This window comes from Arabidopsis lyrata (genome assembly GCF_000004255.2).
Source record: "Arabidopsis lyrata subsp. lyrata unplaced genomic scaffold ARALYscaffold_7, whole genome shotgun sequence".
NCBI classification, from domain to species: Eukaryota; Viridiplantae; Streptophyta; class Magnoliopsida; order Brassicales; family Brassicaceae; genus Arabidopsis; species Arabidopsis lyrata.
In genome coordinates this window covers 24,345,495-24,361,834 of record NW_003302549.1, presented here as the reverse complement: position 1 = coordinate 24,361,834, position 16,340 = coordinate 24,345,495, and the positions used below count along the sequence as shown (strand labels likewise).

Here is a 16,340-nt window from a genome sequence, read left to right as displayed (position 1 = left end):
AAAATTTTATAAGTAGAGTTATATAAATTTTTTTTACTATAACATGCATTTAATCTTACTTCTATTCTAAAACTCATTAACACATTAAAATTTTTGAAATATGACCACTTAAAATTTTTGGTTCTATTAAAAGTTGAATTATACTATTATTAACAATAAAATTTTCATAGTATTTTTTTACTATTTTAAAATTTCATATATTTTATTTACTTTCTTTTTTATTTAATTAAATTTCAATTAATTACAAATAACTAAGTATGCACTAAATGAATATTTTAAATATACTTTATATAAATTATTATTATTATAGTGGGCTACTTAAAGGACAAAATTCTGTATTAGATCAAATATTTTTTAAAATCATCTTTAATTTTCTTTTGTTTTTTTGGTTCATGTTCTTGGTTTATCCAAATAATAATATGTTTAATATAGTAAAAAAACTCAAAGAAACAACTATATATATAACATTAATTTTTTAACATATTAAACATTATATTATCATTAAGGAACAATTGATATAACCCATAGTTTAGTGATTCAACTTATTATAAACTATCATAGTTTTTTTATTTCTTTCTTTTCTGCATTAGTATATGTTGAACATAGTACTGCCTGATTCCTCTTCAGATTTCTTCTCTTTTTCAATCATGTTTATCTTCCTGACCAGCTTCATGTTTACTGCAGAATCCAAAGCCACAAGTACAAATCCATAGCAGAGAAAATCAAATGTTAAGCAACAAAAACAACCAAATGCTTTCTTAGTTTATATACTATGCAATAGCTACCCAAAACTATCAACTAACAACTCCAAAAACAACAAAAGCTCAAACTGAAATCTTTCACTGAACCAAATACTGCAAATGGCTCATGGATTGATGAAATATTGAAGCTACAATGTGTGTTATTTAACAATATGTTGCCTATATAGTCATCTTAGTGCATATCAATCTACTATGATTGCAAGAATAGAAGTTCAAAGAAAACTACCTGGAGATCAGAGTTGAGGTCAAACCCTCTATTATTGATAGAGCACTCTTCAGTCAGATTCTCCTGGTTTTGGTGAAAATGCAATAAACGAACATGAATTCTAACTAAGCATCGCATCAAACTGTTTTGTTTTAGGTAATACCGATTACAATAAGTAAACTAATCACCTGCTCAGTCTCGTTCATATCGATTGGAACATTCATGTCCGGCAAAATCATTTCAGCAGGAGTTGGCACACCCTGAACAGAACAATTTAGCACATAAAACTTGTGACTTCACGAGTAAGATTGCGAAAGGAGAAGAAATCTAACCTGATGGACGACACAGTGCGGTCCAAAAGGAACATGATCAATCAGGAAATCATAAGTTCCTGAGTTCTTTACGGCCTGGAAGATATCACAACGCCGGATGGTCTGACGAGTGCATGATTGAGTATTCATCCATGCTCGTAATGTTAGCTCTAGAATAAAGTATTCACAAGCTTTCGAAAACAAGGCAGGAACATCACAGCTTATCTTCTGAAAATTCACATTTTATCTTAGGAAAATTTGTTATACCAAACATTTTCTTCAAATCTTTGATGTTACATATATCTTGCCTATAAAGTATCAATATCACCTTAGAAATAACAATAAAAGATTCAGAAACTCTAGACCAGCCAACATAAGCTCAAGGTAACATCCCATACCTTGACTTCAGGATTGGATTTCAAAATCTTTCTGACCCTAGATAGCGGCAAATAAGTTTGGCCTGTAGGTAACCAAAACAAGTAGAAGAATTACGTAATCGACAAGCATTTAGGTGTCAATGTAGGTACTCTAAACATCTCTGAATATCAGTCACCTGCAAAGTTTCCTAGTTGTTCCCTTTGATTATTCCAAAACACCTTCAGAGCTGTGTCCAATGAAGAGGTCCCCTCGTTCTGTTCAGACCAAAAGGTTAAAGATACGATACATCAATAGACTTCAAGCCAATAACAGAGAACAAGAACTGACTGTATTTACCTTGCTTGTCGCAGGATGATTAGACCGAACAGGTTCCATCCTGATGCGAGATGACTTTGGCCTCCTCATGTTATATTTCACAAGAGATGATGAAAAATCTTTGAAGATGTAGAGGTTGGCAAGAACAGGGGTGTCTATATATGGAGCTAGCTAGAATCATAACGTATTAATAGTCATTTAAGAGTGTACCAATGAGTAAGAGATTCCTTTTAAAATGGTGAACACCCTTTTCTGGAATAAAGAGGAAAACATTAAATACTCACACGTTAGTAAGGATATACCTCGTGGGGCTCGTGAGGCGTACATACGAAAGAACCATTCGCAGACCTTTTCCGTGAAAGCCACGCGCTGTGTTGATGAAACCGGATGACTAAACTAAGTCTAAAATGTAATTTCAAGAAGCCAAAGATATCAATATGCCACAACCCATCCTCATACTAAGACACTATGTGATCTAGTCATCAATGAAGTTGTCACACAAGTAAACCTGGATTAGATCAAAGCCACATCAAGTATATGAGTTCTGATTTTGGTAACTCCTAACTTCCACAAATGATAGAAATGTAATGGCATAAAAACAAGGAAATGGTTTTAGAAACATTCAGATTAGTAAAAAGAATATATCCTATTTCTTGATTATTGTATCAGTTAGACACCAACAAGTATGTAATCACCAACTTTCACAGAAACAGACTATAGAGAACATTGAACAACCCACTAGATCTTGTTGTTCTTTAAGATTCAAATTGTAATCTATCATTCAGCTATATAGTATCCTCTCACTGGAAAATGCACTAAATGGTATCCAGATATCAATATATTCAGACAACTAGAACAAAAATTACATATAAAAATTCATAATTTCATGACAGAACAGACCTAGTGTCTTCATAAGGATCAGCAACATACAAATAAATGTTGGTAGCTAATCAAAACAATGGTTACCAATCATATGCTATATTTATTTTTTGTTACCGCTAGGATGAGTCTACTCCATGTATAATATGATCATGCACAACCATGAACAAGAACAAGAATGTGAATCATTTCATAGAATTTAGACTCCTTAAAGATTCTAACAATTCTTAAATGGTTTGAGTTTTTTTAACTTTTTCGACTGAAAAACTTGGCCAAGCGTGGAACTTTCTTTTTCTTCTTGATTACAAAGAAAGTCGGAGTCCCTGCAGATGAATATCTTCTTGGCTTCCCACGTTGTACCGGTGTGAATTTTCCAACTGGTTTGGGAGAAATATAGCCTTCGGTTTCCGAGTTCTCCTTAAACTTCTGAATCTCACCCTCCATCAATCTCTTCGTCGACAACGACCTTTCTATCCTAAACAATTCTTTCTCTTCTTCCGCTCTCATCATTTCACTTTCTCTCATCAAAGTATCCGACTTCAGAAGAACCGATTTGGTGCTAACCTTGAGTGCTTCCACCCACGCCTCTGCTGCTGCAACTTTCTTCACTGCGGTTTCTTCTGCTTGAGAAGCATGTTTACTCAAATACTCGTACTCAAACCTCGAGATTGTTATTGTTGAACAATGCTCGGACTCCATTTCGCGACTCTCTATCGTGTCTTCTACTAGAGTCTCAAGCTTCTCAAGCACTAAAGCCTCAGTGTGCTTCACTTTTTCAAGCTCATCCAACTTTGAAATCAGTTCTCTTTCTTTTTTATCTATTTCGATTTTGGTTTTCTGTGTTTCCGCCTTTGTAACCATCTTCTCTTCTTTGAGAAAAAACTCCTCTTTCTCTGCAGCTTTGCTACTTCTCTTTAACTTCTCAAGCGAACCAACTAAATTGTCAGCAAGCGAGCTAATTCTTTCTTCTGCTATAGAAACTGCTTCCAACTTCGATCTTTCGATAAGCATCTTCGAGTTAATCTTCTGAATCTTAACATCATTTTTCCTCAAGATTTTTTCAAGTCGAGCTGTTTCATCTTTGGCTCGAATAATCTCATCCCTCAACCCATCCATTACCGTCATGATCCTAAAGATTTCTACATTAACAGAAACAAGCTCCTCCTTTTTCGCTTCAGTCGCTTCAGTCACTTCTTTCAGCACCGATAAACTATACTTCCCTCTTCCAAAAGACCGGTTTGATCTCGACATGCTACTGTCTCTCCCCTGAACTCTCCTCTCAATTTTCTTGAAAAGCTTTAACTGTATTTCCAACATCTCAACATCCGAATTCGTCTCGAACAACTCATTCTCAATATCTTTGGATCTTTCCGCCTCGTCCAACATTTTCTTGATTCTCTTATTTCTTTCCACCAACAAATCCAAAACCTCAACAGCTTTCCCTTCTCTTTGCCTTTCTATCTCTTTATATCCCTTCAACGCCTCAATCTTTCCCAATGCAGCCATCAAATGTTCCTCATTCGCAACCTCGATTTCCTTCTTAAGACTCTCCAACAATCTCAAATTCCCTTCCGTTTTAAACCGCAATTCTTCCACTTCTTTCTCCGCTGCAATTCTCTCTCCCAAAACAGATGATACATCAAGCTTCACTCTACTCACTTCTTCTTTCACAGCCTCCAAAACTCTCATAACTTCCGCGTACTTCTCCTCGATCTTCGACACTTCCATATCTTTTTCCTTAAACTCCGGACCACGGTTCAACATCTCTATAAGTAATCCCGACTTCTTTACCTCGAACAATCCCGCTTCTGCTCTAGCTTTTGCAGTCTCTGAATCTCCTCTGCTCTCATCGTACACACCAAGTTTCTTTCTTGACATGTGCATAGCCTCCACAACTAAAGACGACTGATACAGAAATTAATAACACAAAAAAAAAAAAAACACACAGAATCATCATCAATCCCAAGTTCAAAAAAAAAAAAAAAAAAAAAAAAAAAACATAACTCCAGTTTAAACGATTTTGGTTCTACCTTAACAATTGGTACCCTCATGTCGGAATCTGCCATTGCTCGATTCCTCTTGATTTTTCAATCCGACTTGTGTTCAATCTTTTTGTCACCCAAATGATTTTCTGTGTTAAATCAAAATTTAAATGGACATAAGTAAACGTACCAGTGAATAAGAAGGAAACGACCGGTGATGATGATGATGATGGTGGTGTTTGATAAGTTGTTATCATCATTTTGATATTCCTGGGAGAAATTTAAGACGTTTTGTTTTTTTCTGGGAATATAATCTGAGGACGAGGACTAAACAGGTAGCATGAATAATGGCAAGAATAACAAAACAAGAATCACAAAACATTGTTATATAATTAAGATTCTCAAATCGTCTGGGTGGTGTAGTCGGTTATCACGCTAGTCTCACACACTAGAGGTCCCCGGTTCGAACCCGGGCTCAGACAATTTTTCAGCTTTTCTATTTTTTCTTTTAGAAGCCCACTTAATCTATATATAATAGCAATCTCAATAAATGTCTTTTGCATCTTTGAATGCATGCGTCTTTTTATCGCAACATTTCGTTTAAATATTTATGGTTATTTTTTTACGGTTGTGTCTTTTTATCACATCTATTCGTTAACGTATTTACGGTTTTTTCTCCTGTTATATTTGCTCAATTACAGTCGTATCTTTTCAGTTTACGGCGTGTCTTTATAGTTGCATCAATTCATGTAAAGTTATGTCTCATATTGTATAGATTTAAATTTTGGTTTTTTAACTAAAATATATATTTTACGTTTTTTTTTTCAAAAAGTTGCAATTTGAATAAATATTTTTTACGGTTGCATCTATTTATCGTAACACCTCATAAACAATTGCGATTGTTTAGTTGAACCATTGCAACATTTACTTTATTTAAATAACAATTGTAATTTTTGATTTATTTTATAAAACTTTAAAACATTTATTTTTTTAAAATAAAAATATATATTTTACGGTTGATTTTTCTTTTTAAATTACGATCCAAATAAATAGCTTCTACGGTTGCATTTTTTATCTTAACTTTTCGTAAACGGTTGCAACCGTTTGTTGAACCATTGCAACATTTAGTTTATTTCACGAACAAATGCAACTCTTGGTTTATTTTATATATTGTTATAACATTTAATTATCTACAGTCACGTCTTTCGGTGTAACTTTTTATAAACTATTATTTCAATTTTTGTGACTAAAATATATTTAAATAAAATTATAACCGTTTAATTGAACCGTTGCAACATTTGGTTTATTTGACAAATTATTGTAACTTTTGGTTTTGTTTTATGAACCGTTGCAATCTTTAGTTTATTTGACGAACGATTGCAACTTTTACAATATATAATATCAACGGTCTCGTCTTTCGGTTATAGTTCTTCATCAAAATTTTAATTTTAATTACTATTTAAATGAATATATTTCTATCGTTTAATAGAACATAATAACATTTGGTTTCTTTGACGAATCAATGAACATTTTGGCTTATCTGATGAATTGTTGTAACCTTTGGTTTATTTGATAAACCGTTACAATATTTGATATAATTGATGAACTATTGCAACTTTAGTTTATTTTGATGAATTATTACAACTTTACGTATATTTGATGAACTGTTGCAACATTGCTTTTTGCAATACATTTTTGAGAGCACTAACTAACGCTTTTTTTTAAAAAAAAAAGCATAAATACAGTTATATCTGTTCATTTAGAGTATTATTTTGTAACCATGTTTTCTTCGTATTTTTCATCTTAAACACTTGGTTCTAATAATTGTGTCTTTTACAAACAATTTGTTCTATTTAAACTTTCATGACTTTTTAACTATATATATAGTGTAAATTTAATTTTCTTTTTGTTTGATATTTTAGAAAGTTACATTTTTGCTATTTAGCATTCATGTATATACTTTGTTATCTATATTATTATTATTTTTTCTAAATAATTATCTATTTTGGTTATTTGTTAAATTTTTTTCGAAGATTGTCTATTTTTAACATAATATAATTTAAAATATTGCGTCGTTTTATTGTATTATTTTAATAAATATATTTATATGGTTATGTTTATAGTAGTTTAGAAAATTAAAAAATTGCATCTACTCATTATAACTTTTTGTTAAATATTTTTATTTGTGATCTCATCTTTTCACCATAATATTTTCTAATAATAATACAAATCTTCAAAAATGATTTTGAGGGTTTACGTCTCTCTATTATATTTTTTTGTAAAATATAACTTTATTTATTGTTAAAAAAAATTGTTTTGAAACTTATTGTCTCAATTCAGTATGACATTTTGTTTGATATTTTTTAAAAAAAAAAAAATTGAAATCTTTTGCTCCGCGACATCGCGGGGGGTCTAAGTCATAGTATTAATAAATTAAGAAAATCACACTTTTATCCTTCAATGTGTCACTGAGTAGCACTTTAAACCTTAAAAAAATTCTTCTATCACTATAAACCACCAACATAAATTTACTAACATTTTAAACCTCCAAACTACCTTTTCTAGTTTGCATCACCATAAAAAATGATGGAACGATTAATTAATCTTTGTTTAATATAACTTTAATTAATTTTATTTAATTTTATTATTTATAATGATTTTACGATTAATAAAAAGGTATAAAAAAAAAAACTTCATCATCTTCGACTACTCACCGTCCGACCATAAAATCTTGAGGTTTTTATTCAGTTCATTCTATGTGTTTACCATGTTTTTCTCTTATATCTTAGATTCTACATTATTTGGTTTATATTCTTCTATTTTATACTTTTCTTGTGCTTTAGTCTCTAGTTTCAGAGATTTATCAAAAAAATTCATGGTCGGACAATGAGTAAAAGAAGAAAGTAAATTTCTTTTTTGTTTTTTTTTAGATTTTTTATTAATTGTAATAAATAATAAAATTAATTAAAACTAAAATTGTATTAAATTAATTTATATTTAACAAAAAGAAATTGAATGTTCCGTCATTTTTATGGCGGCGCAAACAGTGCCGTGCCTAGGGTTATCGGGGCTTGAGGCGAGATTGAAATTGGGAGCCTTTCAATAGAATTTTTCAAATAAAATAAATTTTTTAAAAAATGGAAACGATACAAACGCATATCTTTGTCTTTCTTGTGTCTTTTTTTGTGCTCCCGTTGGATACGATTTCAAAGACATGTTTCTAAAGATTAAAAAATAAACAATTTATCAAATCAGCCTAATGATAATTTATAAACAAAGCTACTATAAAGATAAATTAGAAGCAATAAAGCATGTTCTAAAAGTTTTTAAAGGAATAAACAAAACCAGGTTATGAGGAATGTAAAATTATAAATGAAAGAAACAGAGGACAGAGACTTACTCGATTCCTTTTCAATTTATGATTCTGATTTCTTTTTTGGTTTGAGATACTTTCCCTACCGGTTTGGAATCTAGATTTCCTTTTTTTTATATCCATTCTCAATTTCCTTTTTATAAAGCCTGGCTAATTGTGTATATATTTGAAAAAAAATTAATCACAGGAATTGAACCTGGACTGTTCAGGAAATATAATGTCCCCTAAAACCACTATGATACACTATATTTTCTTGATCTTGGGGCCTTCAAAAATCTTTATATTTCCGGGGCCTGAAACAAAAGCCTTTTTCTTACCCATTGGCACGGCCTGGGCGCAAACCAAAGAAGTTGGCTTGAAGGTTTAAAGTGTTAGTAAAAACAACAATTCTTGGGTTGGGTGAACCCTTGTATTCACCTCTTTTGTTTTTAACCAATGAATGTGCCATGTCATCTAACATTTAATTAAAAATAGAAAATTAAACAAATTAATAAAATAAATTAAGAAATAAAATCATTAATCAGAAGATTAAGTTAGTTAACGGAGACGTCGTTAGTGTTAGTATTTCACGTTAGGGTTTTGATTTTTTTTTTCTATGGCCATTGATACGTCGTCATCGTTTGAAGAAACGTGAAGACATGGGAAAGACGACGACGACGGTTTTCTTTGGCAATTTTATGATTTCCATCTTCTAGGATCACAATTTTCCAAATCTCTTTAATTTTCTGTGAACTGCAATTATTAGCTCTCATATAATTGCTTATCAGTTTGAAGTGGTATAAGAGTATTACTTGGTTTGGTCTCTCTTGTTAACCTGACTTGTTCAATTTTTTTTGTCATAAATACAAGTAGAAAAAAACGTGAAATACTTTGACACAAAATATTGACTAAGCGAGAGACGGGAGGAAAGAACATGTTACTTTTAATAAATCATGATTTTTTAATAAATGGTGTATACACATGACGAGAATATACTTGTGTGCATCATGCCTTTTTCTTTTATGTATTGGCTAATACGTTTCTATGTGACTAGAATGCATCAAATGAAATTTCTGCAAAGTTGCAGGGTGTACCAAATCTCATCATTGGCAACTACAGCGATGGAAATCTCGTTGCTTCTTTGTTAGCTAATAAGCTAGGTGTGATACAAGAGCAGAGTGACAGATTTAAAACTAATTAAGCTTTCACCCATATACCACTACAAACTGATAAGCAATTAGATGAAAACTATTAACTGTAGCTTCATGCAAAATTAAAAACATTTGGAGAATTGTGATCGTAGAAGATGGAAATATAATTCTGAGATATATTTGATACTTAGAATTCTCTGGTTGTAGAATATACCTTTCTAGAGTCAAAGTCTAAAGGAATATCAATTGTATCACCTATGGTTCAGGGAAAGAGGAGAAAGTTTTTACGTTGCAGCAGAAACAATTCCAAAATTATGAAAGTTCTAATACAATAGAAGTGGGTGAATTGGTAATGCTAAATATCAATGGCCATAGCGAAAAACATCAAAACCCTAACGTGAATACTAACACCAACGACGTCTCCGTTAACTCACTTAATCTTTTGGTTAATGATTTTATTTCTTAATTTATTTTATTAGTTTGTTTAATTTTCCATTTTTTAATTAAATGTTAGATGACATGACACATTCATTGGTTAAAAACAAAAGAAGTGAATACAAGGGTTCACCCCTAGGGGTGAATACAAACCCAAGAATTGTTCGTATATATCTTGATAATTTATAATGTTAGTGAAATTATTTTGAGGTTTAAAGTGGTACTCACTAACATTTTAAAGATTAAAAATGTGATTTTCTTTTATTAAATTATCTACTTTAACGGACGTACACTTACTTGACATGTATCTTTTGTAGTGCTCTGAATATATATTTGTTTTAACTTTTTCTATAAATCCATTTGATATTTATTATTAAAAGTAGCCTATAATAGGAGGTTCAATAAATTACATATACTTTAACGGGCGTACACATACTTGACATGTGAGCATTTGTAAATCATTATTTTTCACGTCATATGCATGATTGCCAAATGTATGAGCGTTTAGTAATGAGACAAGACTTAAGAACTTGTACGTTACAACTACATCTATATATAACAGCAGTTCTATCATCCTGAAAATCACAAACACATTCTCAAATACACACTTCAAAAACCAAAACAAAAAAAATTTGAAAGTTAAGAAAAGTTGCTAGGGTTTTGAAGATATGAAGTTCACGACATTTGTGTTCATTGTGTTCGTGGTAGGTGCCATGTTATCTCCAGTTCCAGTCAGAGCAAGAGTGGTGGAAAGTTTTAAAGAAGAAGTAAATGTAACGTGTGATGCTAATGAGCTTAGTTCATGCTTACTGCCATTCACCACAGGAGTATCACCGTCAACAACTTGTTGCACAAAACTAAAGGAGCAACAGCCGTGTTTTTGTACATATATTAAAGATCCAAAATATAGTCAATATGTTGGTACTCCAAACGCTAAGAAAACGTTAGCAACTTGTGGTGTTCCTTATCCTACTACTTGTTGAAGTTTGAGATATTGCTAAAAGAAGTTATTAATAATCATCAGATATATAATGAGAGAGTTTTCTTATTTTGGCAAAGAAGTTAATAATTATTATTAATCACATAATCATGACAAACACCCCAATAAAAACAAACCCTGGCAAATAATAGTACTTATTTTCATGCTAATCAAGAACAACAACAATGCTATTAATTTTACCGTAGTAAGAATTATTTTTATTTAATTTTTGTAATAATCATTAATTAGACTCAGTAATTGAAGACTAGCTAATATAGTTAATGATAGCTTCTTGTACCTTCATTCGGAATTTGCCATTACTCGAATCCTCTTGATTTTTCAGTCCGACTTGTGTTCGGGCAATTACAAATCCAATCCTTTAATCACCCAAATGATTAAAAGCACATGTAAATACCCTGAGAATTTTTCAACACAAGATTCAAAAATTTTGGAACCTTCATTTTTTTTTTTTTCCTTAACACATACCTTCGTTAAAAAGACAGCAAATCCAAACAAGGAAGCAAAATTTTAGAATTTGTAAAACATTCTGAATTTTCTCATTAAAATTATTGTTGATCTGTACAACAGTACATATAGGCAACATGTACAAGTATCTTAACGTCTAACTAAACGATTCCGTTATATACAACGACTCTGTTAATCACTGTTAAGTGCTCTGTTTTCGTCCTCTATTTATGCAATTCTTCATGTACTGTAACATCTTCCCTTAAGCTGGCATGAATGAATTGGAGTTGCAAGCTTACTCCGAAGATTACGAAATAGTCCATGGTAAAGGGGTTTAGTAAGAATGTCTGCAATCTGACGTTCAGAACGAACATGAACCAACTTGAGAGTTTCCGCTGAGACGCGATCACAGAAAGTATGACAATCCCGATCGATATGCTTCGTACGTTCACAGAACACAGGATTGTTGCCAATATGTATAGCATCCTAATTGTCATAGTAAAGAACAGTCATCGTTTTGACAAGAACACGCAAATCCTCCAATAAGCTGTGAAGCCAAACAATTTCACAAACTGCAAAGGCCAAACTCCTGTACTCAGCCTCCGCAGAAGAACGTGACATAATGTCTTGTTTCTTAGACTTCCACGAGATAAGAGAATCACCAAGGAAGACACAGTAACCAGAGACTGACCGGCGAGATCCAAGACAAGTGCTAAAATCAGAATCAGCAAAGGCTTTTAATTCCATATTAGGATCTGATGAATAGAAAAGACCTTGACCCACTATACCCTTGATGTATCGAAGAAGCTTGTGAACTGCTTGATAATGAGGTTCCCTAGGAGAAGCAGTATATTGAGCCAGTTTGCCTACAGCAAAACATATGTCCGGCTTTGTAATAGTCAGATATATCAACTTACCAATAATGCTTCTATATGATTCTGGATTATCAATAAGCTCTCCATCATCCTTAGACATTGGTTGATTTGGCTCCATAGGTATAGAAGATGGTTTAGAAGCTAGTAATCCAGCTGAATCTAACAAATTTAAGTCCATATAGCCGTTGACACACTGAGATACCTGAAGAAGTCTGAGCTATTTCCAGGCCTAGAAAATATTGGGCAGGTTCAAGATCACGAAACTTGAAAAATGACTGCAATTGTGACTTAGGAGTTGATGCAGCATCATCATCATTGTTTGATATAATAATATCGTCAACATATACCAAAACAATGAGAACAGCAGAACCTGTAAGATATATGTCTTTTCAAAATTTTATGTCTTTGATTAGATTTCACTTGTCACGATTTGGTTATTTTGCAGCGGTTACGTTGGCACACGAGTTTTTTGGGACGTCGCAGTTTTCCCAAACCCAAAAAAATCTCTCAAATTATCACTAAAATCAAATTAGTTCTTGCGGTTAAGTGTAAAAATGGGGAGGTGTCAACCCGATTTTTTAGTCAAATATATATTACTCTATAACTGCTTGATTAATAGCAAAAACATTTTACTAATATATAAGAGAAATACATGTATGCCTAAATGTGTACATATTTTGGTAGTTTAATTTCTAATATTTTATATAATTTCTTTACTAATAGAAAAATCTTTAATAATATAAAACAAAGAAGACAAAATCACACATCATATTTGTAATATGTTTTACACCAAATTTTATCCGATAAAATTTTTTCTTTCTTATTAATACAAAATTTTTAATAACAAAAATGATTCTATAAATATAAATAAAAGAAAATTTGTGTTAAGAATAATAAAAAAAAATAAACCATTATATTCTGTTTGCATTACTAATGTCAATCTATAGATACTTAAATGATTAATAACTTAGTAAAAAGAGAAAACAAGACAAAAAAAAAACAAATATTCTTCTTCGACAAAAGTCTCCACTGGCAAACCAGATTCATTTAACTCAGGCAATGGTTTCTCCATTTTTTCTGATAATGAGAGTTGAAATCAACAGTTTGTTGAGAAACTATTTAGCTCCTTGAATGTCAAATGAAACAGCAATAATGAGTCAAAATAGGACTAAAATCGAGTCAAAATCGGGTAAAATTTGGTTAACTTCCTAATCACGTCAAACCAAGTTACGTGATTATCGGTTTATTGATTGGTTTAACTAGTGACGTAAGACTTTAGATAAAACGAAAATTTAAGAAGCCAAAAAATCATGTAGAAAAAGTGAGAAAGCAAGATTTACATGGAAGAATATTGCGGCAATCATAATTAAAAACGCAAAAACTTTATTTGATCAATATTTTGGAAAACGAAATCCTACGAACAATCGAATACATTAATATTGGCGAGAAGTTTTAGATAATGCATAAACGACGCGGTCATAATATGCATATTCAAATTTTTAGCAGCAATATTGATCGATTGAAGTAACATTTCTCTAAAACTTATCTTGATTTTATATCAAGAAAGACAAACTAATATAATGATAGCCAAAGACAAGTTGGAGAGTTTACGAATCATTGTAGTTCAGTCGTACCACTCAAATCGTTATAAGATATGTTTAGAACTCGACGTAAGCATGGCGAATAGCTCACATCTCCGACATTACTCTTTCAAGCTATTGATCACGTTGTTCGGAACCATAAAGGAAATGAACTCAAACAAACAAATTGACGGGCTGCGTATATGGTTTTAATCAAGAAAGTCTAATTGTCTTCTATCTTTGTTTTGAAAATTTTAGAATTTCAGTTAACTTAAGCAAAATGTTGCATTTAATGTACATAAGGTTTGCTAGTTGAATAAATTTTCATTCTTAAAAAAAATACAAAATTTAGCAAATGCGGGAAACAAAAACTGTAGATAATGAGATGAGGTCAATTTTTTAGAAAAGATATAAACAAACCAAAAAAATAAATGAAATTTGTAAAAAATGACAAGAAAAACAAAAAATAATCTTTTTATTTTACAATATTGATGTTAATAGGAATATTTTTGGTAGTTTATACATAAAATTTTATCAACTTTATTTTGGGTTTATATGGTAGTTTTTCTTTTATGAGTTACAATGTTTCCCATATGAAAAAATCTCTTTATACTTTAACGTATGTATATGCAACCTACACACTCGACACATGTATGACCATTTGTGGAACATGAGTCATGGACCTTCACATTATTGTGTATGATGGCCAAATGGAAGAATTTTACTTACAATTTATACACTCAACACATGTGTGTAAGCATTTGTGGAACATGAATCCTAACTTTCACTTTTTTTGCATGGTTGCCAAATGGATCAATTTTTCTTAACGAGATAAGACCAATCTGACTTTCCTGTTAGAACTACGTAAATGTTATATATATAAGTGTTTTACCATCCTAAAAACCTACAAAACCAAAATATCAAATATATATCTCTTAAAAAAATTGAAAGCAAAAAAAGAATCATCAAAGTTTCAAGACATGAAGTTCATGACACTAATGATCATCACATTTGTGATAGTCATCATGTCATCTTCTATTTTGATCAAAGCAGAAGAGGCACAGTCATGTGTTCCAACAGATCTCATGCCATGCTTACCGGCAATGACTACAGGAGGACAACCGGCTAAAGATTGTTGCGACAAACTGATTGAGCAAAAATCATGTTTATGTGGTTACATTAAAAACCCATTATATAGTATGTTTGTTAGCTCTCCACTTGCTCGCAAAGTTTTAGAAGCTTGTAATATTCCTTATCCTAGTTGTTAAATCTCAATATTTATAATAAGAAAGTATTATTAATAATAAATCTAAATCTTATATAACAACATATCAGTGATAATGATGGTTTGTTGGGAGTTTTTCATGCAACGTTGAAGCTTAAAAGGTTTGGTGTTCCAATGAAAAATTGTGGTGTTTATTGGTTCCAATCAAAAGAACACACACTTCCACTGTTTTTCTATGTCTTATTCATTTAGTATTTTGAGTTTGAGTTGGAAAACAAAACAAATGGAATATTTATTTGTACAAGGGAAAAATGTAGTACTGGAATATAGATTCATAGACTTCTAGTAACCAAAAAGAAAAAATAGACTAATTAATTAATTCCTACCACTATTAACTTGCAAAACAAATGAAAATGATTAAGCTCATATTGACTTTATCAAATATCACGATTCACATCACCACTTTGTGCTCATGAAATACTCTTCCGTCCGAAAGAAGTGTAAGCTTGTGGTACTTTTGTAGTATTTTTATAAATTTGTCAAAATAAATTTTAGAGCAACCAACAACATCAACATAAATGGAAAATACAGAAAATCAAATCTTTTTATCTTATGTCAAGTAGAGAAAATATAGTAGAAAATCTATCTTTTTTTTCTCAAGTAGGAAAATATATTTTATTTCAGTTTCTTGTAAAAAATAATTACCATATTATAGGTTGTGTCAATAAGACAGTGATCTGGGGAAATCAAAGAATGTAAGATTGCCTCTAATTTTTCAATTTTAGTTTCTCATTTACACATTGATTTGTAAAAGTATTGTAGTGTCTTTAAGGCCTTCGTGAATATGGACCCAGGGCCAGTCCAGTTAAATCCAGGGCCGAGTAGGAAAAAAAAAAATCTTTTCTAAAAAATAAAAAATGCTACAACATTTTTTTGCCAATTATGGGGCATTAATAATTTATATTTAATAATTTTTCTTATTTTTTGTACATTTTTTGCTAATTATAGGATTTGTTTTGCTAATTATGGGGTTTTTTTGCTATTTATGAGAAATTTTTGCTAATGTTAGAATTTTTTTGCCAATTATGAGGCATATTTTACAAATTATGAGGCATTTTTGCTAATTTTGGGTTTATTTTACTAATTGTGAGGCTTAAAAAAAAACAAAACAAATCCCACAAAATTGAGGCCCAATACAAATGTGTCAAGGGCCGGGCCTGTAAGGACCGTGTGCAAAATATATATTAATCGAATCGAAAGAGATTCATCTCGATGTAAGTCTTTAAGACATTAAGTGTGGCTACTGCCGGGAAAAGGGGATTTTCATACCAGTACTTCATCTCTTTCATAATTTCTTTCATCTTCTCAAAGAGCTCTCGCAACTTTTGCATCTTTCATCTCTTTCATAATTTTGTAGGGTATTTTACAACCTAAATTTCAATAAAAT

The 16,340-nt window shown here is 31.3% G+C and overlaps 4 protein-coding genes and 1 non-coding gene across 5 annotated transcripts; 3 read left to right on the top strand and 2 right to left on the bottom strand.

Annotated features, from left to right (window-relative positions):
- Positions 1-441: 441 nt before the first annotated feature.
- On the bottom strand, positions 442-2,425 carry LOC9304874 (nuclear transcription factor Y subunit C-10). Its single transcript, XM_021019144.1, has 8 exons — positions 2,273-2,425; positions 1,992-2,141; positions 1,831-1,909; positions 1,676-1,737; positions 1,299-1,505; positions 1,155-1,226; positions 988-1,050; positions 442-678 (listed from the first exon to the last, which is right to left on the bottom strand). Exons 2-8 carry the CDS (start codon positions 2,058-2,060, stop codon positions 676-678), a joined length of 555 nt encoding a protein of 184 aa, XP_020874803.1. The 5' UTR covers positions 2,061-2,141; positions 2,273-2,425; the 3' UTR covers positions 442-675.
- A 427-nt stretch (positions 2,426-2,852) lies between these two features.
- Positions 2,853-5,179, bottom strand: LOC9306936 (protein PLASTID MOVEMENT IMPAIRED 15). The gene is made up of 2 exons (XM_002868755.2): positions 4,880-5,179; positions 2,853-4,754 (listed from the first exon to the last, which is right to left on the bottom strand). Exons 1-2 carry the CDS (start codon positions 4,913-4,915, stop codon positions 3,096-3,098), a joined length of 1,695 nt encoding a protein of 564 aa, XP_002868801.1. The 5' UTR covers positions 4,916-5,179; the 3' UTR covers positions 2,853-3,095.
- A 60-nt stretch (positions 5,180-5,239) lies between these two features.
- On the top strand, positions 5,240-5,313 carry TRNAV-CAC. The gene has a single exon. It is a non-coding gene; the product is annotated as a tRNA-Val (tRNA).
- Positions 5,314-10,345: 5,032 nt separating this feature from the next.
- On the top strand, positions 10,346-10,817 carry LOC9306935 (non-specific lipid-transfer protein 2). Its single transcript, XM_002870819.2, has one exon. It carries the CDS (start codon positions 10,438-10,440, stop codon positions 10,750-10,752), a length of 315 nt encoding a protein of 104 aa, XP_002870865.1. The 5' UTR covers positions 10,346-10,437; the 3' UTR covers positions 10,753-10,817.
- Positions 10,818-14,568: 3,751 nt separating this feature from the next.
- On the top strand, positions 14,569-14,995 carry LOC9306934 (non-specific lipid-transfer protein 2). The gene has a single exon (XM_002870818.2). It carries the CDS (start codon positions 14,649-14,651, stop codon positions 14,934-14,936), a length of 288 nt encoding a protein of 95 aa, XP_002870864.1. The 5' UTR covers positions 14,569-14,648; the 3' UTR covers positions 14,937-14,995.
- The last annotated feature ends 1,345 nt before the right edge of the window (positions 14,996-16,340 follow it).